General features: G+C 42.1%; 1 protein-coding gene across 1 annotated transcript; it reads right to left on the reverse strand.

Annotated features, from left to right (window-relative positions):
• Positions 1-15398: 15398 nt before the first annotated feature.
• Positions 15399-25278, reverse strand: STC1 (stanniocalcin 1). Its single transcript, XM_006884844.1, has 4 exons — positions 25133-25278; positions 22994-23136; positions 22130-22341; positions 15399-15730 (listed from the first exon to the last, which is right to left on the reverse strand). The coding sequence occupies exons 1-4, from the start codon at positions 25248-25250 to the stop codon at positions 15460-15462; spliced, it is 744 nt and encodes a 247-aa protein (XP_006884906.1). The 5' UTR covers positions 25251-25278; the 3' UTR covers positions 15399-15459.
• Positions 25279-27395: the final 2117 nt, after the last annotated feature.

Genomic DNA, 27395 nt, shown 5'->3' on the forward strand with positions numbered 1-27395 from the left:
TTGTGAGGATGCCTCAGGATCGAGTAGAGTTCAGACCTGTTGTTTGTAGGGTCACTATAGACCATACTTGACTCAAGAAAACCGAAAACCAGCAACATCCTACATAGAGATTATTTTTGTTTGAGAACAGGGTATATCTCTTTGTATTAACTGTCTTTTATATAAATACATGGATTCTTATAGCATAGTTCTAGAAATGGATCCACTTTATAAAATTTTAAGACAATATAGAGTATTAATAGAGTTCTCTCTAGAAAGATAACTTACTTTCTTTCACATGAATAACCTTTGATTATTTTCTTTCAATGCTGATTAACACTGATGTGGTTATTCAAATAATATTTTACCATTAGATAGGTGAAAACAATCTTATTATTTTAACAAACATATAGTTAACACTTTCCATCTGTAATGGCCAATTTTATCTGTTTTTTTTGTAACTTGTTTTCATTTTCTACGCTATGTTCTGTACTGGACTTTTTTAAAGGCTCATATATAGTAGAATATTTTTATGTGCCTCAATTGTGTCTTGCTGTTGGCTCAGAACAAAATCACCTGTATAGCGCCTGCCTGCCTTTTACTTTCCTATAGCATATTCTCATTCAATTAAACTCTGTGTGTTCCTGCCAAGTAGTATGTGCCAGACACTGTGCTAGAAGTTAGTCATAAAATTTTAGAAAATGACATATGAGCTTTTTCTTAAAGGATACATGTTCTCAAACCCATTGTCATTTAGTCAGAACGAATTAATAGTTGGACCCTCCAATGTTTTTCCCAGGCTGTAAATCACATGGGAGAAGATTGACTGTCCTTCTGCGGAGCTGCTGGTAGAGTCAAATCACTAGAGAGGGTCAGCTTTTGAATTAGCATCAGAACTTTCTACAGACTAGGCCACTCGGGTTCTCTGTTCATGGAAACTCAGTGTTATTGTGTGCGATCCAGTTGGAACTGGTCCACAGCGGAGTCTCCAGTGGGTTTTTAGAGGCAGCTAATCACACGGGAGGAGATTGCCCATCTTTCTTCCCCAGAGCAGCTGGTAGATTTGAACTGCGTGCCTTTGGGATTCCAGCGCAGCTTCCTGAGGCCACCAGTGCTCCCTCAATATAAAATGGGACTCAGTAGTACATTTTAATTCCTCAGAAGGTGGATAAGGTTTGGCAATAGGCAGAATGAATCCCTAGTGCTATCTTAGGTAGTCATAGTAGGTTTCTTGGAGGAAAAGATTAATTTGCTGAGTCCTGAAGGGTGAATAAATGAGAAAAAGTCATCTTGTCTTGTAGAGAGTTGACTGAAACAAGGCAACTCTCCGAGATGGATTGACATGGTTCGATTGACATGGTGGAAAAACAGTGGGCCCAAACATACCAAAGATTGTGAGGATGTGGCCAGACTGAGCAAGGCTTTTCTTTTCTTTTTTCTTCCTGTTTTATATATAGGATCACCATGGTTCAGACTTGACCACATTCAAAATGCCACCACAAGAAGAATAAATAGTAGTTATCAAGACATGCAAGTGTATGTGTGTGTGTTGTGTGGGCACACACAAGCATGTATGCGGTAAGATCAATAGCACTGATGAAAATCAAGGAGAACAAGGCAGAGGAATGATATTTTGTATATACTGCATGCATAGCCAGAGCTTGCAGTGGGAGAAGCAGGGTAATGCTTGGGCAAGTTAGCAAGAGATGAGGCTGCAAATTAAGGAGATGTTAAATGATACACCATTTTATATTTCATACTAAACAATGTCTTAGAATTATCATTAGTATTTTCCAAGGAGGGAAATGGTCGGATTTGACACATTCTGTGGCAAGAGTATTGTGGCAATGAGTCCTGTGACTCAGGGGTTTCCAAATTAAAGTTTGGAGGCAGGTCACTTCTGGAATCTGGGAGATAATTTAAGAAGATCCAAGAATGGGGTCTAAATAAAAATATTGGCAATATGAACTTGAATCAAGAAATTGTTGTTATTGTTATGTGCTGTCGAGGCGCTTGCGACTCACAGTGACCCTATGTACAACAGCCTGGAACCTTGTTCTATGCCAATCTCACAGTTTCCAACTCACCTCCCCCCACTGCTCTAGTCACCAAATCAATCCACCTCATAGAGGGTCTTCTTCTCCTGCGCTGTCCCTCCCCCTCCCAAGCATGATGTCCTTCTCCAAGGAAAATTCAGTAGACATTGTTTGCTGGGAAGGATAAAGTGAAGGTAGTCAAAAGTAGTACTTTCAGGTAAAGAGAGATGCCACTCAATGAATTTAGGAATGCAGAGAAGGAACAGATATTTCAGGAGAGGATGGAGATTTAGAGAGTTAAATTTTGGTTACATTTAAGTTTGGTCTGAGGTGATACAGAAGAGTGGAAATATCCAGTTGGATATGTGAATCTGGAACTCAAAATAAGGAATTTTTAATGTTTGAAGGTTATTAACATGTAAAGATCAGGAAGCATAGAAGGAGATGGCATTAAACACACACAAACACAAACACACTGGGTAGAAAATAGGAGCCCAGACAGGAAACTTTAGAACTCAAATTTTTAAGGCATTAGAAGAGGAAGTAACATTGAGATGTCAAGCTTACAGTGAAAAATAAAACGAGTTGTCATGGAAGAAGTAAGGAAGATAAAAAATGTTTATCTGCACCAAATGGTGCAGCTTAAATCAAACAAATAGAAAAGGGGATTAACTACTCTTAATTTGAATAACCAGAGTGTTTCTGTCTTAGCTGAGAGAAGATTCAGTAAGTGGAGGTGGATACCAGGTTCTTAACGGTTAAAGAGTAAATGGGATTTGAGGAAATGAGAAAAATAATGCAGAACTCTCCTTCAAGAAGATTGATTGTGACGGGATGAGAGAGAAAAGGTGGTAGCTGAAAAGCCAGATGGTTCTGAGAGGAAGTGGAGAGGGAGAGGCTGGTGATGGAGGAGAGGAACACGTGCAGGCCAGAGGTCCAGCAGGCGGGGGGAGAAGGCTGGGGACACAGGTGGACACACCAGGCTGCAACAGGAAGAGAGACTCCTTGGCTTTCGTGGCAGAAGAAAAACAATAAAGGCTAGGTGTGGATGGGTGTAGTGTCAGGCAACTGAGGAATTTGCTGTGTGATGGTTTCTATTTTGTATGTGAAGTAGGAGGCAAGATTTTCTGCTGGGCGTTAGAAGGGAGGTGGTTGGGTGGGAGGCTTGACTGGATTGGAGAAGGTTTTAATAGTTGCTATGGAGAGTGGAGAAGGGAGCTGAACAGGGATGGATAAGATTTCCAGGCAGCACTAAGGGGCCTGGTGAGACTGAAGCTGATAAATTGAAGTGGTATTAAATTTATGCATGGTTTTATAACTTTACCCCCCTCTAGAAACCCTGTTGCAGTAGTTGAGAAGGCAAACTCCAGGGTTGAGATTTTTTTTTTCCCCCAATTGGGAGTGACAGAAGATTGATGGAGCAAACTACTTGAAGGCTATGCAGTGATCTGTCTGAAGAAAGTAACCATGAGTTCAAGGCTGGGTGGGGAGGAGATGTTGATAGGAGGATGGCTGAAAGATCAGGAGAAAGGAGACAAATCAAGAGACTGGAGGTCTGGATGAGGTTAAATAACTGGCTCAAGGCAAGCAAATGGGTGCTGGAGCTGGAAGAGGGGGAAGTTGAAGTTACAGAGAGATTTTGGGTTTAAGATTCCAGAATTGTATCCATTTCAGAAAAGGGTTAACAGTTAACATCTGTAATATCTGCTATGGCATACACAATTACTAATCAGAGCAGACGCCAGCTATAAGCAAATAGCACAGGTACACAAGCGTGTACGTCCTGATTCCAGGCTTTCCAGGCTGTGGGTAAGGACCGAGTTTAAACATTCTTGGAACTGAATACAGTTTTGGGCATTGGGTGTATGAAACTTTCCCATGACTATTGAATTTCCCAGAATGGTGAAGTGACATGGGAATGAAAATAAAAATCATGAACCTGGTACCAATATCATCAATAAATGAGAAGTAATTCCTGCTGATCCCATTCTAAGATACTTGGGGGCTAGATAACAGTAGTGGAGAGGGGAATGAGGGATAGCTTGGCGGCCTAAGTGCCTGTTAGAGGTGATAGGTAAAAGGGGCAGAGTCACAGCCTGGGGTTGCAGTGAGGAATCAGGCACACAGACTCTATGGGTTAACCTTGAGATTTGCAAGAACAGCAACCATTTGGAAGGATTTCATGGGACACTGTATAAGGAATAGGCTTCAGGGAAGACAAACTATTGGAGGGGATCTCAAAAAAGAAATTGAAGATATGGTAGAATTTGCTTTCCCCTGGAACGAGCGAATATGGATGGTGGAGAGAAATAAGAGATTGAATCAGAGAATGGAATAGTAAAGAATGTGGTGGTAGTGGTGGTTGTGTACAGTCAAGTCGGAACTGACCCATAGCAAACTCTCCGGTGGGTTTTCAGAGGCAGTAAATCACATGGGAGGAGACTGCTCCTCCTTCTCCTGCAGAGCCCCTGGTGGATTCAAACTTTATTGCTTTCAGGACTGCAGCACAGCTTCTTGCCACTAGGCCACCAGTGCTCCCTCTGTAGTTGTTGTTGTTATGTGCAGTTGAGTCACTTGGGACTCCTAGCGACTCTATGTACAACAGCCCTAAACTCCGCTCTGTCCTGTGCCAATTGCACCATCTCCAACACACCCATCCCAATTGCCCCAGTCACTGAATCAATCCACCTCATAGAGGGCCTTTCCCTCCTGCGCTGTCCTTCCACCCTACCAAGCATGATGTTCCCCTCCAAGGACCAGTCCCTCCTTACAACATGTCCAAAGTATGTTAGACGGAGCCTCAGAATCCTTGCCTCCAAGGAGCCGCCTGGTTTGACCCTTTCAAGGATGAATCTGTTTGTTTTCCTAGCAGTCCATGGTACCCTCAATACTCTTCTCCAGCACCACACTTCAATGGCATCAATTCTCCTTCTATCCTCCTTAGTCATTGTCCAGCTCTCTGATGCATAACAAGTGATTGCAAAGACGATGGCCTGTATCAGATGCACCTTAGTCTACAAAGAGACACCATTGCTCTTCAGTACTTTGGAGAGGTCCCTAAGAACAGACTTTCCCATTGCAATACGTCTTTTAATTTCCTGGCTACTGGTGCCGAGAGTGTTGACTGTGGAGCCAAGCAGACTAAAGCTGTGAACAATCTCAATCTCTTCACCATCCATCCTGATGCTGCCAATTGATCCAGTGGTGACAATCTTTGTCTTCTTGATATTGAGCCTCAATCCTTATTGGAGGCTGCAGTGGGGCTTAAATCATTAGAGAAGCTTACGTTTTGAGTGATGACTTTGGATAATCAAGGTGTAAAGCATGAAGAGACTGGCAGGTTATAAATTTTCCAAATATATAGCCCCCAATTCCATTAGGCAGAGCCTGGTAGGAGAGAAGCTCAGGCCAGTGCAGAAGGAGGGAGCATGGTCTGGATAATTGTGCTTTCAAGAAACCTCAGGACAAGTAAGCAAGCAGTCACTGGAATTTGTTCCAGGGCTCCTACCAAACCCTGGAAACAAGTTGTCTCTAGTGGGACATATACTGTGTCTGGTTTGCCTAGAGTGGAGCACACCTGCAGTGTGGCTTAACTGTACTAGAGGAGAGCAGAGCAGCCCAGCCTCCACTGGAAGCCCCAAATCCCCGAGTGTAGAGGGGGAGCAGAGATGGATTTAATTGGCACACGGAGATTTGAATTAGCAGGTTCTCAGCACTCTGCAAGCTGCCTTCAGGTACCGCGCTGAGCAGCACGTACATGCTGAGCTGATGCTTATTCTATAATTGGTCTTCAGCTATTTTCAAAACGGAATACCGTGTGTTTCTCTTCAGAGTCTCTAGTCAAGTGATGGGGTAGGCTTAGCCAATATCTCACTCTGGTCTTTACTTTCTCCCTGTGGTTTTTTTTGTTTTTTTTTTTAATCAGCTAGAGTCTTAGAAAAGGTAATTTATGGCAGTTAGAGCATAGAAAGCCTAGGGTTTTGGAAGATTCAATGTCGGCTGAATCCGGACTCTGGTTCCTTGAGGTACAGCAGGTTTGAGGGCTCAGGGCGATTTTGGTGTTCTTTGGGTCCCACGTGGACATGCCAGATGAACTGGGAGTCTGCCGGAAGGACTTTGTCTTTCATTGTTTTTGTTCAGACATTCCTCTAGGTCATATAGTTCTGATGTACAAGTTGCCGTCCCTCTGTCACATGTGGTTGCTGTGAGGCTGAACACTGCGACACTGATGTGTCAAATGCGTTAATGGCTGGTTACTCAATGCGGACAGAGAGTGGGGTGGAGCTCCCTGATTAAAACAAGTGTGGAAGGAGGAGTGGCATCCGCTTCCATAATAGCTTGCTTCAGAGAACCTAGGAACCTGGAGAGAGGATGAAAGGCACCCAAGCATTGAGGGACTCTCCATAGGGTCCGTAGGAGTTGTCTGTGACTTGACGGCACTTAACAAGAACAACAACAACAGAGCATAGAAAAGAAGAATAAATAAATTGGGGTTTTTTTACCAGAATAAAGAAAGATACAAGGAAACACGATGTAGCTTGAATTGCAGATGGTCCTATGCATTCTCTATGTATATTGCTATCATCATGCCTTGCACACATTTAGCAACTATTACATGTGTGCTGAGTCTTTTGACAAGTGCTAGAGGAAAACAAAGTTAGCTGGTGGTATTAGAAGCTAGCAGTCTTTAAGAATACCCAAAATGTCACCTTGAATTGATCAAGGAGGGGTTTTTGTGTTTTGGGTTTTTTTTTTCTCACCAAGGTAACATCCCCTTTGCCCCAAATACACATTGTTTGGAGGAAGCTATAGATTAAGTGGTGGTAGAAAGAATCCATTTCTTGCTCCCGTCTGATACTCACAAATCTTTAGGGCACCGAGTTCCAGTGTTGTGTGAAGTGCTGGGATTACGGAGATGACTAAGTCACTAGATCCTCAGAGGCAGTTTGCAGTGCAATTTGTACATAGCTGGCTTTGCTGAGGAAGGCTTTAGAGGGTTGCAAGGGCTTCGGAGAGTGAAAAGGAGTTTGGAGAGATTGTTCACCAGAAGGAATGATATTTGTGCCATGTGTGATGATAATGAGGTGGGGAAGTTCACAGTGTCTTTGGAGAAATAATAAATGAGAACTTAGCATTAACAGAATCTAGCTGCATGCTGGAAAGGAGGGTTCAGATACTGAGGGGCTTCAATGCCAAGTCAAGATTCTAGAATTTTATGTTCTAAGCAATGGTGAGCTGCTAAAGCTGGGACATGGCATGGCTGTATTTGCCTTTTAGCAGCATATGTAGTGGCTATGAATGTCTCTAAAGTTGAAGGAGTGACTCAGATAAATTGTAGTAGTAGGACTTTGCTGTGCAAAGCGTTGTTCATGGAGCAGAGCAAGTTAGAAATTCAGACTCTTGGCTCCCACCCAAACCTACAAATAATTTTAGCAATATTCCCAGATGATGCAAGTTAAGGTCTGAGAAGCACTGGTTTAGATGCTATGATGACAGCTCTGATTTAAAAGCTATGATGATAGTTCTTAAGGCCATTGATGGAGATCATATGCAGGCGACCTGACCTTTTTTTATGTCTTTTTTTAATGCTAGACTCATAGACTCAATCAATCCCTTCGCAGGGTATATTTTTTAAAATAAAAATTTTATTTTACACTGGATTACTTACAAAGTTTGTATGTATTGTTTTTCACACTTGGTCTTTTCCATTTATTTTACCCACCTATCTCTCCACCCGTCAAATTGTGTGACCCTACGCTCACCACTCTTGATCATCCTCACCCCTCTGCTCCCTTCTTCCCCTCCTTGGATCCTCATACACGTTTTATAATAATGGTCTTACACAGTATTTGTCCTTATGGACTGACTTAGTTTTTTTTTGGGGGGGGGGAAATGCCAAACCACCTTCTAGAGTGGTTGTTGTACCCTTTTAGAATCTCACCAACAAGAGTTCCTATCTTGCCACATCCTCTCCAACATTTATTACTTGCTGTCCTGTTAAACTTTGCCACTGCTACTGGAGTGAGGTAGTATATCTCATTGTGGTTTTGATTTGCATCTCTCTTATTGCCAGTTATTTGGAACATTTCTTCATGTGTCTGTTGGCCATCTGAATATCTTCCCCTCTGAGAATTCTTTCCATATCTTTTCCCTATTTTGTAATGTGCTATCAGTCTTTTTATTGTGGAGCCCCTGTCAGATTCTGTAAACTTTTTTATATGAGACCCTTGTCTGAAGTGGTATTGCCAAATGTTTTATCCCCCATCAGTTGGTTTTCTTTTCACTTTGCTGGAAAATGTTTTTGATACACACAGGGATTTAATCTTTAGAAGGTCCCATTCATCAATTTTATTCTCTTCAGATTATGTGTTTTTGGCTATATGTGGCAGTCTTTTTATATTATAGAGTAGGCCATCTAAGTTTGATCCTGGTTTGTCTTTGACAAACTCTATGGTTTGGGGTCCTATGGTATTTTTAACTCTGTTTTTTTTTAAGCTGATGGAAATTTAACCATGAGTTACACTACCAACCCAAAGGCAAGCGGTTCCAATACACTAACTGTGTTGAGGGAGGCAGATAGGCAGTCTCCTCCTGTGTCAGTTACAGCCTCTACACATTTCTGGGAGGTTCAGCAAAGCCATGGGTAGTTCATACGTGAATGGGTTTGAGGAAGCGTACACAGGAGAAATATCTGCTGTTTTATTTCTTAAGATCAGTGAAAAAGGAAAGAACTCACTCTGCATTTCTCAAGCTGAGAGAACTGAAAAACAAATTTAAACCTCAAGTCACAATACTCAAAGATGCTGTAGGCAATATATTGAATGACCAAGAAAGTATTAAGAGAAGATGGGGGAAATATACAGAATCACTGTACCAAAAATAACTGGTTGACAATGAAAAATTTCAAGAAGTATCATATGAGCGGGGGAGCCAATGGTAATAAAGAAGGAAGAAGAAGTTATAGTGAAGGCACTGGCAAGAAATAAGGCCTCAGGAATTGATGGGAAACCAATTGACTTGTTTCTGTTAACAGATGCAGCCCTGGATGCGCTCACCAGTCTATGCCAGGAAATATGGAGGATAGCTGTTTGGCCAATGCACTAAAAAGATCCATATTTCTTCCCATTCTCAAGAAAGGTGATCCAACAGAATATGGAAATTACTGAATAAAATAATTAATATTACATGCAAGCAAAAGACTGTTGAAGATCATTCAAAAACAGCTAGAATAGTGCATAGATAGGGAATTGCCAGTTCAGGTATGATTGTAGAAGAGGTGTTTGCACCAGGGATATCATTGCTGGCATCATTTGGATCCTGGCTGAAAGTAAAGAATGCCAAAAGAATGCCTATTTATATTTTACTGATGGCACAAAGGCATTTGGCTGTGTTGATTATAACAAATTATGGTTGACATTGAGAGGAATGGGATCTTAGAACACTTCATTGTGCTCAGACAAAACCTATATCTAGACCAAGAGGCTGTTGTGTGAACAGAGCAAGGGATCACTACATGGTTTAAAATTAAGAAGGTAGAGCATCAGACTTATATTCTGTCTCCACACCTATTCAATCTGTATGTTGCATGAATCATTTGAGAAGCTAACTCTATGAAGAGGAATATGGCATCAAGATTGAAGGGAGACCTGAGTTATGAAGATGACACAACTTTGCTTGCTGAAAGTGAAGAGGAGTTGAAACACTTGTTGCAGAAGATCAAAGAATATAGCCTTCAAAATGGATTGGGTCTCAGTGTCAAGAAAGCAGAGATTTTTATCACTGGATCAAAAGGCAATGTCATGATAGATGGAGAAAAGACTGAAACTGTTAAGAACTTTTTCTTACTTAGGTCTGCAATTAATAATCTTGGTACCAGCAGTCAGGACATCAGGAGATGTATTGCACTGGCAAAGTCTGCAGTTAAGCTCTCTCAAAATTATTGAAGAATAATGATGTCAGTTTAAGAACTAAGGTGCTTCTAATTCAGGCCATGGTCTTTCTGATCACTTGTTATGCATCTGAGAGTTAGACAATGAAAAGGATGACCTAAGAATTGATGCCTTTGAGCTGTGGTGTTGGAGGAGAGTACTGAACATCCCATATACAGCCTAAAGAACAAACAGATATGTCTTGGAGAGGGTGCAACCAGAGTGCTCTTTGGAGGCAAAGATGATAAAGCTTCACCTCACATACTTCAGACATCTTGCTAGCAGGGACTGTTCCTTGGAGAGGGATATGATGCTCAGAAAGACAGAGGACTGACAAAGTAGAGGAAGACCTTTCACCAGTTGGGTTGACATGATGACTGCCACAGTGAACTCTTATCTATCAGGAAGTGTGAGGATGGCACAAGATAAGACAGAGTTTGGATCTACTGTTCACAGGGTCACCAAGGTCAGTGATGGGGTGTAGGTGCTCTTCCGTTTTAGTCAGCTGCAGGAGTTTTACATGTTGAACTAGTTTATAATTTGTATTCATAAAATCTTGATGAGATAATATGTTCCATGATCCACAAGCAGAACTAGACAACAAAAGCAACTTTTATTGAAATGATAGTTCCAGACTCTTGGTGGGTTAAGGTGCTGAGGGGTTAAGAGTAGAATCTAAATAAATGATGGCTATAGCTTCAATGTCGATGTAATTTTTCACTAGATACTATTTTTGGGGCCCTTCCTATGCGTTGGGAGCTCTGGTACTGTGATCTGTAGGAAACTGCACTGGTAACCCTTAGCGGACACCTCTCTCTGGTAGTTTGAGTCCCTAATGGCTCTGGGTGAGAAAGATGGTCAGTCTCCTCTACGGTGAGATACAACCTCGGAAAACCTTCTGGAGGGTCAGCTATGAGTCCGTTCCAACTTGATGGCAGGGAGTTTGAGTTTGATTTAAATATATTAGAGATTTAAGTGCTTTACTAGAAACTCCTCTAATTCTTAGGCCAACCCTAGAAGATTTAAACTATTATTTATCTCTGTCTTATAGCTACAAAAACTAAAGTGTGAAGATGTCAGACTTGGTCCAAATTCACACACACATCTGTAGTCAGTGAACAAGGATTTGGACTTGGTTTATGGCAATACTGGGTCTGAGTTCTTAAACACTACACTGTTGATAGATGCAGACTGAGGATGCAGGATAGAGATAAAAAGTACCAAGTTGTACTTTTTACTGCTAGGTCACAGTAAAGCACATGCAGTAAAGTTCTGATGGAAAACCCTTGCATTATTTGTTAGGGCTCTCTGGCGGTATACGGTATATGTAGCTGTATTGCTAACCCAAAAGCTTCACCTCTGGTGGTTCAAATCCACTCAGCGGCTCTGAAGGAAGACAGACTATCTTCTCTTTTGCAATTTGAATCCAAAGAAACCCAACGGAAACTCAGCTGTGAGAAGGTTCTGATTCAAAGGCAATGAATGAGTTTGAGGTTTCCGTTTTAGGTTTTGTCAAAGCCGATTTGTTAGCTGTTCTGTGCACTTATTCAAACTTTGGAAAATTTTACTTACGGTTATTTTTGAAAAAAACTCCACCATAGAAGCATCTGCTTTCTCTGACGGAACCATCCTTCAAGACCCAGCTAAATAAAATTCTGTTGTGAGTCCTTTCCACATTTACTAAGATGTCCCATCTTTGCCTCATTTCTTCTCCTTAAAATAATAGCTGACATTTTTATTGGGCCTTCGTGCGGTTCACACCTTTAAACTCTTGTTTCTAACCAAAAGACTGGAGGTTCAAATATACAGAGTTTTCTTAGAAGACAGAGCTATGGTTCTACTTTCTAAAGATCAGTCATTGAAATCACTTGATAGCACATTTTGCTCTGACAGATATGGGAATGTCAGGAGTTGGAATGGATACAATGGAAACTTTCTCTCTCCCTCAATATTGAATTGAACATCTTGTAAGTACTTCATTATTTTATCTCCTTATAACAACCCTAGGCGATGGCTATCATTATACGCATTTTACAAAGAAAGAGAGTGGTATATTGTGAGGTTAAGTAACTAGTTTGACATCGTGTAGTTAAAAAGTAACAGAACCAGTCTGCAAATCCCAGGAGTCTGACTCCAGAGCTGGATCTTTGTAACTACAAAGCTATCTGCCTGCTTTGTCACATCGATTCAATTATCTGTGGCCCTTGTCTGACCCTTTCTGAAGAACTCATTTAAAATATTAACAGTGTCTTTCCTGCCAGCTAGGCGCTCTTTTAGTGGAGGCAAGTTACTCCCAATCTAGGCAAAGGGTGGAGGGAAAAGTTTTTCAGAAAGTGGGAACAGCCTGAAAGTCAGAGGGAGCACAATCTTTTCCAGAACATTCCTGTGGTGGGAGAGTAGAGTTCCTCACTAGACGGGAAAATGAGCCACGAGGCAGTGTCCAGACCACAAAGGTTCTCCAAAGCTTACAAAGAGTTTGGGTCGCATTTTATTGTGAAGATAACGGAAGTCACTAAAAGGTTTTAAGAAACTTGGAAAATGTTGATTTAAACTTGAGTTATTTACATACCTACTGTATTCTACTATTGCTATACTATACTCAACTGCACAAAGTAGGGGCAGTAAAGGAGGTAACCAGCCAGAATCTTTGTGTTCAAAGGTTCTCATTCAAGAAGGTTTTTTTTTTGAAGAATAACAATGAAAGACATTGGGGAGAAGAAACCGATAAAACTTAACACTTTATTATTATCATCTTAGAAGGAATTCACCAAAGGCTTCATATTATGCTATGGCATCTTTAATTATAAAAATAAGCAAATAAAATAACTTGCATCTGTCATTACCATGATATGTTTCATAACCTTTATATGCACATGGAGCTTAAAAATGTAATTTAACAATAAATAATGACATATACCAGATATGCTCACTGTTTATTCCAGTACTCAGCCAAAAAACCCTAAATATCATTTAAATTATAAATACACAATGCAAATATAATGGCACAAACATATCTAAAGTGCAACCAAATCACAATAGAAGAATCATGCAAACTGGTCTAGGTCAGCCCCCAAATCACTCTGTGCAGAAAACACAAGAGGAAGCTTTGGAAGTTCCAGGGGGAGTTGGAGGGAGAGGGATGAGGAAAAGAGAAGCAAAAAACTAGCAACATTGTGAGAACTGCTTCTTTCCATGTGTGTAGATATATGTATTATAGATACATATATAAATATCATTGTGGGACATTAAAGGGGGGGTGTACCACGATTCGAAGAAGTCATAGAAAAAAAGAGAATCCACGGGACTGAAGTAAGAGAGACTTGTGCTAGGAATACTCACGAGCGAATTGTTGCATCGGGGGCCTGGCTTATTTTGCGGGTTTGCGAAATGGACACAACACACAAACTTTAATAGCTTTTCTGGTTCAGAGAAGTCAGCCTTGCCTGGGAGTGGAGGGTGGGGTCGAGGAGTGGGAGAGTCAACTTAGAATATGGTCTACCTGATTTCCAAGAGGCTAAGGCAGTGTCCATATGTTTGGGGACCTGGGGGCTAGGACAGTTCTGAGTATAAAAATGCCCTTAACAATCTGACGTCAGCACGCTTAGAGGCTGTGTGGGAACAAAGGCAGCCACGTCTGTGCTGCTGCTGCTGTTGCTGTTGCTGCTGCTGCAGGCGCTCTTGGTCCTTGAGCAGCACGTTACTGGTTTTAAAGGCTTTATGGTAAAGTTGTATTGCTTTTTCATTTTATGTTTTCTGGAGATGTGCCCTTCCTCCTCCCACCAGGGTCCCTATCACTAGATTTGGTCAAATCTTGAGTTTAGCCTAGTGAGAGTCAAGCACCAATAGTTTCTACCTAAGCAAGTTTGGAGTGGCCCCTACAGTCCTACCCCTCCTCCCTCTTCCTCTCTCAACATTGACCTTTAGTGGGTAGTGACACTCATAAGGGACTGTTGGGTTCAAGGACAATGACCCTGAGAAACTACTGTTGTTCATAGATAGGTTACTCATTTGGCTTTGGTGGTTGCCATCTTGTAAACATCACGGCAAAAACGATCAAACCACCAGCTCTTTTTTATTTTTTTTCCCTCTTTCTGGTTTTTGCAATCCTACAGAGATGGCCCAGCTGCCAGGACTACTTTGGCAGGCAGAGTGCTACAAGACAAAAATGCAAGAGGGGTCTGTTAAGGCTGGACAGCCCAGGATTTATTTATACCCATTCAGCCCCAAGTCCCCCGAACTAAAGACCCAAAGGCTGATTGACTCATTCCTGATTGACTTAAGGGAAGCCTCCAGCCCTGTGATCATTTTTCTCAGGGTTCTGGTTGAAATGTGGCAAATTAGGAACTGCCACGTCCCACAGTATAGGCTTTATCACATCATAAGTGATCCAAGCCAAAAGGGATGCTCTTTTAGGTTCTTATCATTCCCAGTTGGATGTGACAAAATATTTCAGGATAGGTCTCAGTCAAGAGTAGCCTCTGGGTTAAGGTGGGCTGGGAGATACACATTTTACCTGGGGTCCTTCAGATAAACCTGTTGGTTTTTCCTATCTTATACAGGCCCATCTTAAGTTTCGATGTTGAGTAAAACTACTTCTACCCTCTTAGTTATAAAAAAGGCCACAAGGAGCATTTATGTGGATATCTGGAAGTGAGATAGTTATTCCATTCCCAGAAAAAAGAAAAATAAAGCTAAGTTACAAAACTAAATCTATATGCAATAAAGTTATTATATACTGCTTTGTTTAAGCAGAGTCCTCTGGAATTTATGTACAGTACATTAGTTTTCAGCTATTTATATTCCACAGTTAGACCTTAAGATTCTCTGGTTTTAAGACAATTGTTAAAGATACTTTTAAAGCTCTGAGCAGTTACAGTACATAAAGATGTTAGCTTTTTGTTTTTCACTAGATGCAAGAAGATGCAGGCTCCAAGTCTGGGTGGAGAGCCAGGCTCGAGCAATTTGGTAAATGTGTTGGAAAGGAAATTCGACATTGGAGGATCAAGACCATAAGACACTAGCTCATAAGAGATCAAGAATTCAAACATGACATTCATATTCGTCCATGGCCAGCACAGATTCATAACACGAATTCCATATAGCATCTTTATGAGCTCGTAAGACATGCATTTAAATTAAGTTGTTTCTTATCCGCTAACTCTACTGAGGCAACCATTCTAAAGGGCTCCACATCTTCAAATTACAATGACTTGGGAATTACATGAATGTTTTGGGTTTGAGGGGAGTTTGAGGGCAACTGGGAAAGGATGGGGAAAAGGGAAGGGATTCCAGAGGAGAGGCAGGAAGGTAACATGTGTTCTTCTGTGGGAATGCTGCCATGGCAGAATGTTGAGAGATTGATTATAGAAGCCTAGTTTCATGCAAATTTCTTTATGGGGCATAGAAAATAGGAACTACTTTAAAAAAATCAAACCAGGCACAGTACACTTAAAGTTGGTGTATTAACACCCCTAAAACGATACTAGTTTGGTGAGGTTGCGAACATCTCTCCTTGGTTAGGCACTCTCGTGTGAGGTGCGTTTTGTGTGAGAGGGAGCGGTCCCCTCACCTCGGAGGTTCCTGAGGAGGACTTTCAGCTTCTGGGGCTCGTTGGTGCGCCTCCGGTTGAAGTCAGCTCGTGGGTGTGGTTGGGCACAGTGGTCTGTCTGCAGGATATGGAAGAGGCTGGCCATGTTGGGCCCAATTTTCTCCATCAGGCTATCTCTGATCGTGCTGACTGTGTCTTCGTCACATTCCAGTAGACTTCGGACAAGTCTGTTATAGTATCTGCATTGGGAGAGAAGACAATGCTGTTATCATCCAGTGGGATCAAGAGCAGACTCCAAAGATCTAGAGAACGCGGATCCCCAGCAGCCAGAGCAGGCAACGAGAAATGGTTTGCCAACTGAAGATTGCTGTTATAGTCCTTGCTCCCTATACAGTGTCTTCTTAGTTTGAGTGTATGTGCTTCTACAATACCCTGCAATAGCTTCATGCCTACAACTCAGGAGACCTTGAACTTAGGTTCTTCTGTAGAGTTCATGTCATACTTTTACTAGTGGATCAGCCGCTGTGTCTAATACATTTAGAAAGAATGAATTCATGGAGCTAAATGGAGACAATGTAGTAACAGCCAATGTGGGAAAGCTGAAATGACTTGTCCAAAGGCGTCAGGTTGATTGTTGCTGTTACATCGAATTGAGTACAACTCACAGCAACTCTATGAATCCTGTCCTGTCCTGTGCCATCCTTACAGTCTCTTAGTGGTATAGAATGAGATAAGCTCAACACGGAACACTTGTATTAATAGCCATTACACATAGATATGCAATTATTTTGATGCCTCTTTGAATTCCTTTACCTTGGCTGTACCTTTGTAGGTGCATGTGCACATGCGTGCCTATTCCGACTAAACAAACCTTTCAAAGACAGGATTCTTGTCTTCTATGCATTCTGAATTTTTCTGCTAAATTCAGTTTCCATACCGTACACTCAGCCAGTCCTCATAAACAGTGGTAATTTACCATATTTTCAGTCTCCCTACTAAAGTTTAGTATAGTCAAAGGGTCAAAATGCCAGGCAGTAAGAAAAATGAAATTGAAATACAGAGGCTCGTTAAGGGTTCTCCAGGAACTCCATGAAACCTGTCCTATTTCCCTTCTTTGAATTTAATAAATATATACAGATTAGCATGGGATGGCTTTGTTTCCTTAATTAGACTAGAAACTCCTTGAAGGTAATTTGTGAAAGAAAAGCAATTTACACCCTTATTTCTTTATATCTTTTATAGTACTACATACTATACTATGCATAGTGTTATATTAGCGCCTCTCATTAGATAGAAAGAGAATTGATGCTTTTGAGCTGTGGTGCTGGAGAAGAGTGTCGAATATACCATGGACTGCTAGGAGAACAAACAGGTTTGTCTTGGAGAGGGTGAAACCAGGCTGCTCCTTGGAGGCAAATATTCTGAAGCTTCATCTGACATACTAGGGCATGTTGCAAGGAGGGACATCCTGTTTGGGACAGTGGAGGGACAGCACAAGAGAGGAAGACCCTCGATGAGAAGGATTGATTCAGTGACTGGGATAATGGGAGTAAATGTGTCAGAGACAGTGAGGTTGCCACAGGATAGAGCAGGGTTTAGGGCTCTTGTGCATAGGGTCGCTATGAGTTGCAAGTAACTCGACTGCACATAACAACAACATTAGAATCCTTGGTTTATTTTGGAGTCTCTAAAGAAATGGCTATTAAAAATGTAATTCTCTCTAGTATATCATGATTTCTCATGGGCATTGTAAATTTAGGAACCCTGGTGGTGCAGTGGGTAAATAGTCAACTGTTGACTGAAAGATTTGTGGTTTGAGGCCACCAACTGCTTTCTGGGAAAAAGATACAGGGTCCTCTTTCATCAAGGTGCTAAGAATCTTTGATACAATTTTTCAAACATCTTAGTGCATAAGGAGTTATGGTTCAGAAAGAATTATATGGTCTAATAATTAGATCATGAAAGATGTTGGCCCTGTTTTTTGGGAAGGTAGTTTGGGTATTTTCCAGTCTGAGTTGAGAAAGCTTTGCTCCATTTTGGAGAGGCAGTTGTCAAAAATCCTTAGTTTCGTGTTGACTAATAGGAGACTCTGATGACAGTGACCTGCAGTATCTATCTGGAGACCTCTTCTCAGAAGAGCTTGAGGATCTCTGGGGTCACAAATCTTCTGTTTATTTTTAACTCATCATCTGAGCACAAGATTAAACATCTTTCCAGAGATTCTTTCAGGAATGCCACGTCAATCTGGTGGAGTATGATAAGAAAGCAAATGGTCACCTTTCTGTGGGTGGAAAGAGAAGCACTGTGTCTGGGTCCTTAACAGGCCCTGCCTATACCCTTCCTATGTGAGGATTATATCCAGGTGTTGTTAAATTTGGGATTCTCTGGCACAGAAGAACATTTTCCAACCCTTTGGAATTATAAGGTACACAAGTCAAAGCAGATCTCCCCTGGATAGGGAGATGGGGACAAAACTAGTGGTGGAAAACCTGAGAATAATCTATACCAACAGCTGCAGACACTTACACACCCACATGATTCTTCCTGGCCCTCAGTTCTGGGACCAGGGTTCTCTGAATCTTTGTCTATTTTGGAGACTGACTATATTCTAGAGGATAAGGTTTCTGATAGTTTCGTTACACTCCAAAAGGATTTTTTTTTAAATTCAGCATCTTAAACAAACTATCCACATCATATGAGCCTTCCATGGCCTTGAAAATGAGGTCTTTCCTCAGATAAGAACACCAAAAGCACTCATCACTAAGAAAATGAAGCTTCTGTAGCTAACCTTGCCTCTTAGGACCAAAACTCTCCCACTGGCCTGCTTCATGGAGGGACCGACTATCTTTATCTGCCTTCACTTCTGCCTTCCCTAGCTCAGCTATGACACCTGATTGTGTGGCATTGTGTTTTGTTTTATAGTAATGATCCATGCCAGCCTGACAGTTCTCAGTGACCCTCCAAAATCCATCCTTACCTTGCTTCCTTGACAGAGCTTTGTTAACTCAAGAAAGACAGACCAAGTGAGGTCCTGGGAACAGGAGGAAAGACCATGGCTCCACAAATAGCTCAACCCAGCATGCAAAACTTTTCAAGTCATTTTTGGTTCAGCACAATTTGACAGGATGAGGAAAAAGTTAATTCTACATCTATGAATTGAGGGCTGGGGTATGGCATTTACTTTGGGATTGTATTAGTCAATGAGGCAGCCCTTCCTTACAAGTCACTTAAGTGAGATGGAATCTTTATGGAATTCCACCTCCAGGAAAGGCTGATTTAATAACTGTCACATATTAATGAACACTTTAATTGCATTAAGTCCTATTGCTACTATAGTTATTGGTAACACATAGCTCACATGGCTTTTCTTTAAGAGGAGAATGCAAACAAATTCTTGATCATCATGAGATATATATGTATATATTCAATTGTGTGTGGTAGTCTATTTTTGCCTTATGGATATTTCTGGCAGGGTTTGTTAGCTGCCATTTTTTGAAGGAGAAGTCAAATTGCTTGGTCAAGGCCATGTAAATTTTAGATCCAAAGCTGTCATTCACTAGCTGTGTAACCTTCAGCAGTCAACATCAGTCTCCGGGTCTTCATCTTTCAATTAGGAAAATGGAGAACCTGGTCCAGGTAATCTCTCTGCTGATCTCTGGCTGTGAAAAAATGGGTTTCTAGGGGCTTGAGCTATATTATGTTTGGGAAATAGGCTATAAAGGCTGGGTGAGCTAAGTGTTGTCATCATCCAGCCTGGAAGGATTTTTCGAGACTTGTTTCTTTCTTTTTGAAAACTCCATCACTGATTTTCCCCCCTGCTCCTTGGTAAAGAATAAGATCAGATATTTTCCATAGCTACTGTTTCAACCATGCTTACCCAAATACACACATACTGCTTAGGAACGTTCTGTGTGAGGGTTTATAAATAGTCCTTTGTTTCCCTTGATCAATATTATTCTTCTGTTTCCTGTTCTCTATCCATGCCCCAGAGAGTTGGAAGCTTTGTCAGTTTTCCCACCCTGGATCTGGACTGTGCAAACTGCTTCCCCATCCTCACTCTGGGAAGGTGACTGTCCTGCCTCACTGATCAATCGTCTTAGCCCCCTCATGGTTGACTGTGCAGTGTGCAAATTCAGCCAAGGGGAGAATGCTCAGCCTTCCTTTTTCCACTAGGTGCACTTCTCTCATGGAAAATGTCCCTGTTCTGGCTCCCAGTCCGGTCACAGGCTTTGGATTCTCCCAGCTCCAAATCTCATGTTAGATAAGTCACAGGAAGGTGGAATGAACCTGTAACTACTTCCTTTCACAATTCTGTGCCAGTTGGCACCAGCTTAGCGTGTGTCTATGGTGGGACAGAGGCTGGGAAAGCAGGATGTTTCAGGAGAGTGAGGAGCCTAAATAGAGCAAGTCAAGCCCGGCGTGGAACCGGAAATCTCTACAATTCTAAACAGGAATAATATTAGCCTGCTAAAGTGAAATAATTGGAGAAAGGTAAAAGTTGCATGGGAGTTTCTGGCCTTCAAGGATTGGTAATTTTTGTCCCCCACTAACCTTTCCTGGGAGTTTAAATTCCTTAAGATAAAAGAGACAAATAATAAGACTTAAAGATCCTAAAAATAAGAAACCCATTGGAAGAAATTATAGCCTGAATAAAACTCATTTTACCAGTTTTTTTCTTAAATAATTTGGGGCCATCAGTACTACATCTTTTCCTAACACTCTCCTTTCTTGATGGAAGATGTTACATTAGTTGAGATTGAGTGATATTGCTTCAAAATTAGTTACATGTCATATTATAGATACCGAGCTATCATGAGACTCTTAAAGATCAAAACTTAAAGATCAAAAATGATAAATTCATTCCCGCCTTTCCCGCCTCACTCCATGAACATGCTTTTCCTCTAATCCCTATAATAAGACTAAAAAAGTTCTTTCCTTTCCTTAGAATGAAGAGAATCTACAATGATTTATCAAGTTGAATTATTTCCCCTACATACAGCAAAAATCTCCAAAGAATAATTTTAAAACTTTTAAAACAGAAGTCTTATAGACTTCAGGACTATTGGAAAGAAATGGTGGATTCAGTTTTCCTATTCTGAGCCTATTAGTTAGGACTCTATGATATAGTCACTTCTAAAGGCTAGATGAATGACTTTCACAAATCCATGTGCAATGCTGAAGAACCCTGAACAGCAGTTTGGGGAGTTAAAAGTGAAATAGAAGCTTTACAGAGATTTGTATGTGAGAGTCCTTCACCTCTCCCTCAGGAGGAGTTACTTTGCTGTCTTCCAGCTGCACAGATATGTATGTGGCTGTTACCTGTAAGCCACAAAAGAATGTGGCTGTTGCTACTCTCTAAAGGAGGTTGGTAGCACCACCAAGGAAATTCATCGGATAAGTCAATGCTAACTCTTAAGTGGTCAGGTTAATAAGAAGTGTTTGGTCAGGGAGCTCTGGTGGCCTAGTGGCAAGAAGCTGTGCTGCAATCCCAAAGGCATGTGGTTCAAGGCCACCAGCTGCTCCATGGGAGAAGGATGGGCAATCTCCTCCCGTGCGATTAACTGTCTCTGAAAAGCCACCAGAGGGTCAGCTATTGGTTGGTTCCGACCCAATGGTAAGACAAACAACAACAGTGTTTGGTCAGGTTAATAAGAAGATGAGTGTTTAAGAATATATGCGTATTGGCTGGAGAGTCAAAGAATCATACTATTTTGGGACTAGATGCCAACTTTTAAGCTGTGAGACATGTCAGCAGGCTAGGTTATGGCTAAACTTGACCAGGCTGCCCTGTCTTACACTTGCCACACCTTCACCCCAGCTCCATTAGCATCTCTTGACTTGACCACAGATAGGAAAGTTTTATTCTGATGGAGAGTTTTTCCCCAGGCCACGTGCTAGCGCTTTCATTCATTAGGAGCATCACGTGTGGAACTGGTGGGTAAAGAATGAACTGGGGTCCAGGAAAGCATAATGCTCAGACATTACTATTTCAGTGACTTTTAGTCATGTTAGCATCCTGAAATGAGCAGATGGGAATTGTGATTTGGGAATCTATCAGAACATTATTTTAGGACATCTTGGAAGAGAGGAGTGGAATGAGTGGCATAAGACTAGAAGGGAATCATCTTCCACTTTCTGCACAGGAAATCTGAAGCTCAGGGAGATAAGGGGCTTGCTCTGGGCTAACTGTGAAATGCCTCATTGGACTCATTCAAAATAGATGCAGATTTAGAAGTCTGCATTATGACATTTTAACAAGTGATCTTATAAAGGTCAATTATATTGCTGCATTGCCATGATTTCAGGCAAATCTGACGTTTCAAAAGCTTGTTTCCAGAAACTTCATAATTCTCTTCAGGCTTATGGAAAGAAAATTGACAATGAAAACACACAGAGAGATGTTTCAGAGGAAGCTTCTGTGAGATGCATTGAGAGACTTTTCCTATCACAGTAGGGGAAAAAGAAACCACATTCAGGCTGCTGAAGCTGTCATAACCAATCACAAACATATTTTTCCTGCAAAAGCTGAGAAGACTGCAGCTAAAATAGGAGTATGACTGTGGCAATTTTAACCATCTTCCCTGTCTGGCTCCCCACCCCCCACTGCCAGTTGCAAAAATGGTAGACTCCTTTTGTACCTGTTGGAGAAGTGATTGGGAAGCTGCACCACTTCAGTGATGGCTTCCGGGTTCCTCTTGGCGATGCTGCACACATTCAGCTTACTGTAGCACTCCTCTTGCACCTCAGCAATCATCCTCTGGAATGTGGAGCACCTCCGAATGGCGAGGAAGACCTTGGAGGTAACCCCATTGGCGATGCACTTTAAGCTTTCTTTGACAAATGCTTTTCCCTGTCAAGGAAGAGGCAAAGGAGGAGACGCTTAAGTTTGACCAGAGACGACAGGGCATACAATCTGGGGGGCCCTAAAGAGGTTTGCCTTGGCACTGTACCATGGCATCAGCTTGTCCTTGCAATGAAATAACTGTGCCACTGACAAAGATTGAAAAAGTGCCTCTTCTCTCTGAGACTACTGTGAAAATTGAGCTCCACAGAAATGAAACAAGATGACAAAAAAGGAAAGAGATGAACCCTACTCAGCCATCCTACAATTTAAAAATAGCCACAATATGGCTTTGTCTTCTTGGGATTGAATGTTTGACAATTCAACATATAAGCTAGGATGCTGTTCACAGTGAGAACATCTTTGTTGGAAGAACATTTTTATTTACTTTTGAAGAGAAAAAGTCTTTTTGCTCGTCAGCCCTCCCCTATAAGACTAACTCTGTCAGAGGGCTACCGATCATGCATTAGTGTGGGTGGGAAAATGCCTTCTACAGAACTTATTTCCTGGGCCAAAGTGTGTGCATGTGGGTGCGTGTGCTGAGAAGTGGAGAGACTGAGCAGCAGAGCTCCTTTCTTACGAGACTGGTTCATAAGAACAATAGCCTCACACACTGTTCAAGACAAGCTGCAAGCAGGAGCAGGGGTCAAGGTCTTATTACCTGAGTGTCAAATTTAGCAGCGCTGTACAAGAAGGATTTACAGATGTCGTACATCCCATCTGTGTCACAGGTGGAGTTCTCCAGGCATGCAAAAGCCTCACAGCCAACCTGCAGAGCACTGTTGAGGCAGCGAACCACTTCAGCTGGAAGAGACAAATCCATCCAACCAGGTCAATTTTAAGGGCAGCTCAGCAGGAGCAGGTGGGTGCAGAGGTAAAACGTAAGGGAGAGGGAAAGCCAGAGAACTTCTCTTAGAAGTCTGTGATTAGGGACAGTAGATGAACTCCTGGGGAATGTGGGGTAGGGTGAGACGAGGGACAGGCAGTTTCCATTTGGCTTACAAGAACCAGAGAACATTAAGGAAAGAAACCCTGAAGTACACTTCCTCAATTTCCCCATTTTGGTGGTTTGGCAAGATTTGGCTTTATGGACTGTGCATTGGCCTTTCAGCATCTCTGCCTAAGCAACGGTCAGCCCTTGAGACCTGAAAGCTCGGGAAAGATGAAGGCAATAGCTGATGATCAGCTTTAAGAGGTGAGAGGGCAGGGGCTCCATCTGGCTTCCAAAAATTCATTCCAGAAATTTTCTTTCAAATTGTAGAAAGGAATTTGCCAGGAGTCCACATGGAGACTCTTCTGATTGAAGGCATTTAACTTAGCTTCATATTGGCAGGGAAAAAAAATCTCATGTGCCTGTGTTTCCCTTCCACCACTCACTATAGGGAAATGTTTAGAGGTGCTTCTAATCTCTCATATTAACCCCCCCTTTAAAGAGAATCACAGGTGTAGAATAACAAGACTAAGACACCCCTTGTGCAAGACTGGAAGAAAACCGCAAAGAACTTGCATGAGGCTTTCTACATTCTGGATAAGATCTCCCATAAAAGTAATTTCTCTCCTACAGAAGGGGGGTGTTCTGGCAGGCAGCTCAAATGATCTGCAGCCTTCATGCCATAGGATTCTCCTCGGAGATCAAAAGCAGGGTTCAGTTAGGCTTCCCCACCCCCTCCCACCACCCGCAGCCTCTGGGATGTTACAAGTCATTTCCCTAATTATATATTTCCACGGGTTCAAATTATAACTTTGCTTTAAGCAGTTTTAATATGCATTAGGGCTGCTATTGTTTTAAGCAAGCTTGAATTGTGAATCACTGCATCTCTATAGCAACTAAGTACAAAAGGAAGTGAAGCCAATGCCCTCCTCTAGGCAGGGACCTGCACTCTTTCAAGGGGAGCATGGGCTGCAGCATTTTGACACCTGTGATCCCATCTTTGCTGACAGTTAGGGCAAAGAGGGCAGTAATGGAAGAGGAGTGAGTCCATCCTGTCTTTGCTGACAGTTGAGAGGCAGAGGACAGTAATGGAAGAGAAGCGAGTGGAGCAAGAGAAGTTAAAAGGCAGAGGTGTCAATTCATCCTCTTAATGGTTCTTTCCCTTTAGAGGCCAAGATAGTATACAATGAACTGCTCCAGGAGACAAGACTAAAGGGAGACCTTTCCGTGGGAGAATCAGCTGCTGCCTTTCACAAATACTCTTTCTTAAGGGGCTCTATGGCTAGGGGTTGCACCAGTGATTGAATGGAGCCTGGGCGCTGGGAGTGAGGGAAGGAAGCATGGTGGTGGTGGGATGTGTAGAGTTTTCTCCCTGGATTTGTCATACTTGAGGGCTTTGGTTCTGTAAATCAACCTGTAAAGAGAGTTTGTCTGTGTGTCCTTAACTGAGGCAGGGATGTCAAGTTCAAGGATCTTAGGATAAGAGGGGCAGCAATAAACAAGCTATCTCTCCCACCTTAAGATCAGCTTCTGGGAAGTATAGAGAGCGCTTTGAAGCATGCCAACATCCAAGCCTTTCCCCCGCCCCCTCCCCCCAAGAGGGTACGTGCCAGATTTCAGGCAATCAGGCTAGGCTTATGCAATGAAATACCCTCAGCAGAGCACCCAGCTTCTTCGTTAGTTGCATGCAATTTATTAAACAAAGGAGCTCCACTTCCTAAGGCTATTGGATTACACCGGCAGTTTATTGCCATCAGGCATGAAGCACATTTATTATCAAGATCAGCCGTCACAGACACAGTTGCAAAAGCGAGAGGCAAATGAGGACAGCTCTTTGGGGGAGAAACCGGTCCTGGATTTGCTGCTTACCTGAGTTCTGAGCTGCCACCCGGGATTTCCTGGGGCTCACAGAGTCATTCTGCTCCGCCTCATGGGTTGCTGAAACACTGATTACCAGCACCAGAAGCACTGCTGAGTTTTGGAGCATTCTCTGAGAAGTTTTCGCTAAGTTGTTGGGGTTTTTTTCCTCCCCCCCCTTTCCTCTTTCCCTCTCCTGGCTTGAGTGAAGATGTGGATCTGGATACACTGAAGGCTTAGGTGAGGATTTGATGAGGATTTTTTTGTTGCTGTGGTTGCTGTTCCTTCTGACGCTTCTGCTGCTGCTGCTGCTTTTCCTGCTGCTGCTGCTGCTGGTGGTGATGGTGGTGGTGGTGATGGTTGTGGTGGTGGTGGTGGTGCTGGTGCTGGTGCTGGTGCTGGTTCTGCTGTTGCTGCTTGCTGCTGCTGCAGTCACTGCTTCTTGCACCTCTGGCTTTTGCAAACTGGGGGCCCAAGAGCTGCACCCAGGGATTTTATAGCCGTTCTTATCGGTCCTCTGGATCAGGGACCAATCAGATCTCTCAGCTGGTCTGATCAGCCAATAGGAGGGCACACTCATTCAGCTGGAGCTTTTTGACTTCTTAGAAATATTTTTCCAGCAAATTAAAAGTACCTGCTGGCAATGTTTTAAGTGTATATGAATGTGTGTGCACAGATGTGTGAAAAAGCTATTTTCATAGAATTAGACATAACATCCAATTGATAAAACAATAAGAAAATGGTATGAAAATCTCTCCAAGGGGCTTTTTGAAATAAGTCCGCCCCCTGTCGCCCCTCAGAGGAGTTAGTTGGGGGAATGGGTGGCATAGGTAGCATGAGAAGGAGGTCATCACTTTGGAGACCAAGTCAATCTAACCGTGGCAGTGTTACTCTTCATTTTAACAGCATGCTCTTTGTATTGTATGCTACATACACTGTACCGCCTGTGTTTGCTTTTTTTCTCTCTGCAGGTTTGTATGCACAGATATATGGTATATTTTGTTGCTGAGTTCTCACACACATATGGGAGCCATTTAGGAGGCAAATACAGGACTCTGCTGGATAGAAAAATGGCAACTCTGAGCTGGGGCCCCAGTTCTCATAGGACTTCATTCTATAGGCATGGTCAAGTCCCCTTACCTTGCTGTACCTCTGCTTGCCAATCTATAAAGTGCCAAAGTTGAACGCCAGCATTTCTTTTACCTCTGAAACAATGTCATTACTCAGCAATACAAACTTGCTTGGATTCCATTTCTTCAGTTACTGGCAGAACTGCAAAGATTGCATCCCTACACACACCACACTCAACAGGGAGACATCACGAATACCTGAAAAAGAATAAAATATGTATTAAAGCCAGGCAACTCCGTAGTCATGTTGAAATAATCAGTTGACCAAACAAGAATAAACCTGCTGGGTGAACGGGTATATGTCTTGGGGGGCAGGGGTGGGTCCAAGTGGGAAGAAAGGGAGGAACCCAAAATATGTGTGAGAAAGAGAAAACACTTAATGGGGAAAATTGCAATGGAATCCTGAATCAAGCCGGGTGGACTATAAGCATCATTGAAGTTTGTCCCTGACTTGTGAAGATGACTGGGGAATCAAGAGAAGGCTTCTTAGAGTGTAGAGGTGGTCACTAAGAGCTAGCAAGAGAGGCGAAGAGTAAGAAATAAAATCTCTTATGTTTTTGTGTAGAGGTAAGAAAGATATTGGTGACGTGTACAGACAGGGGCAGGAAGATCTAGCAAAGAAGCGGAGCCAGTGGTTTCCATTTAAATTCCGAAGCCTCACATAAAAGTTGAAAGGAGGGCGCCAACTCTATTAACTGCCAAGTGAGCCAATGATCAGCTTGTACATGTAGGGAGAGTGGGTTTGATGGGTGATTATAGCTCTCTTGCAAACAAAAAGGATGCTTTCTTATTCATATACTTACATTGTGACAAAGATACAGGTAGCAAAAAACTTTGCCATTTTATCAAGCCAAAAAAAAATGTTATTTAGAAACGTTTAACTCTGCTGAAGGAATAAAGGAAAGAAGTAAATATTTTGTTGTTGTTGTTTTTTAAACAGCAAAGAGGGAGGGTACAACTTTTATAGAAATGGATGTATTTCAATTCAGATGAGCTGAATAATACCAGTATTTACAGAATATCAGGTTATAGCTTCTTTGGGACTGGATGTTAAAGGGATTGGGGAAGACAAAAAAGAAGAGATACAGAAAAAAGAAATAGAGGATAATGATTCTTGTCCTAGAATTATTTGTAGTCAAGCTGAC

The sequence above is a fragment of the Elephantulus edwardii genome, unplaced genomic scaffold (assembly GCF_000299155.1).
Source record: "Elephantulus edwardii isolate Elephantulus edwardi_28Jun2011 unplaced genomic scaffold, EleEdw1.0 scaffold00038, whole genome shotgun sequence".
NCBI lineage: Eukaryota > Metazoa > Chordata > Mammalia > Macroscelidea > Macroscelididae > Elephantulus > Elephantulus edwardii.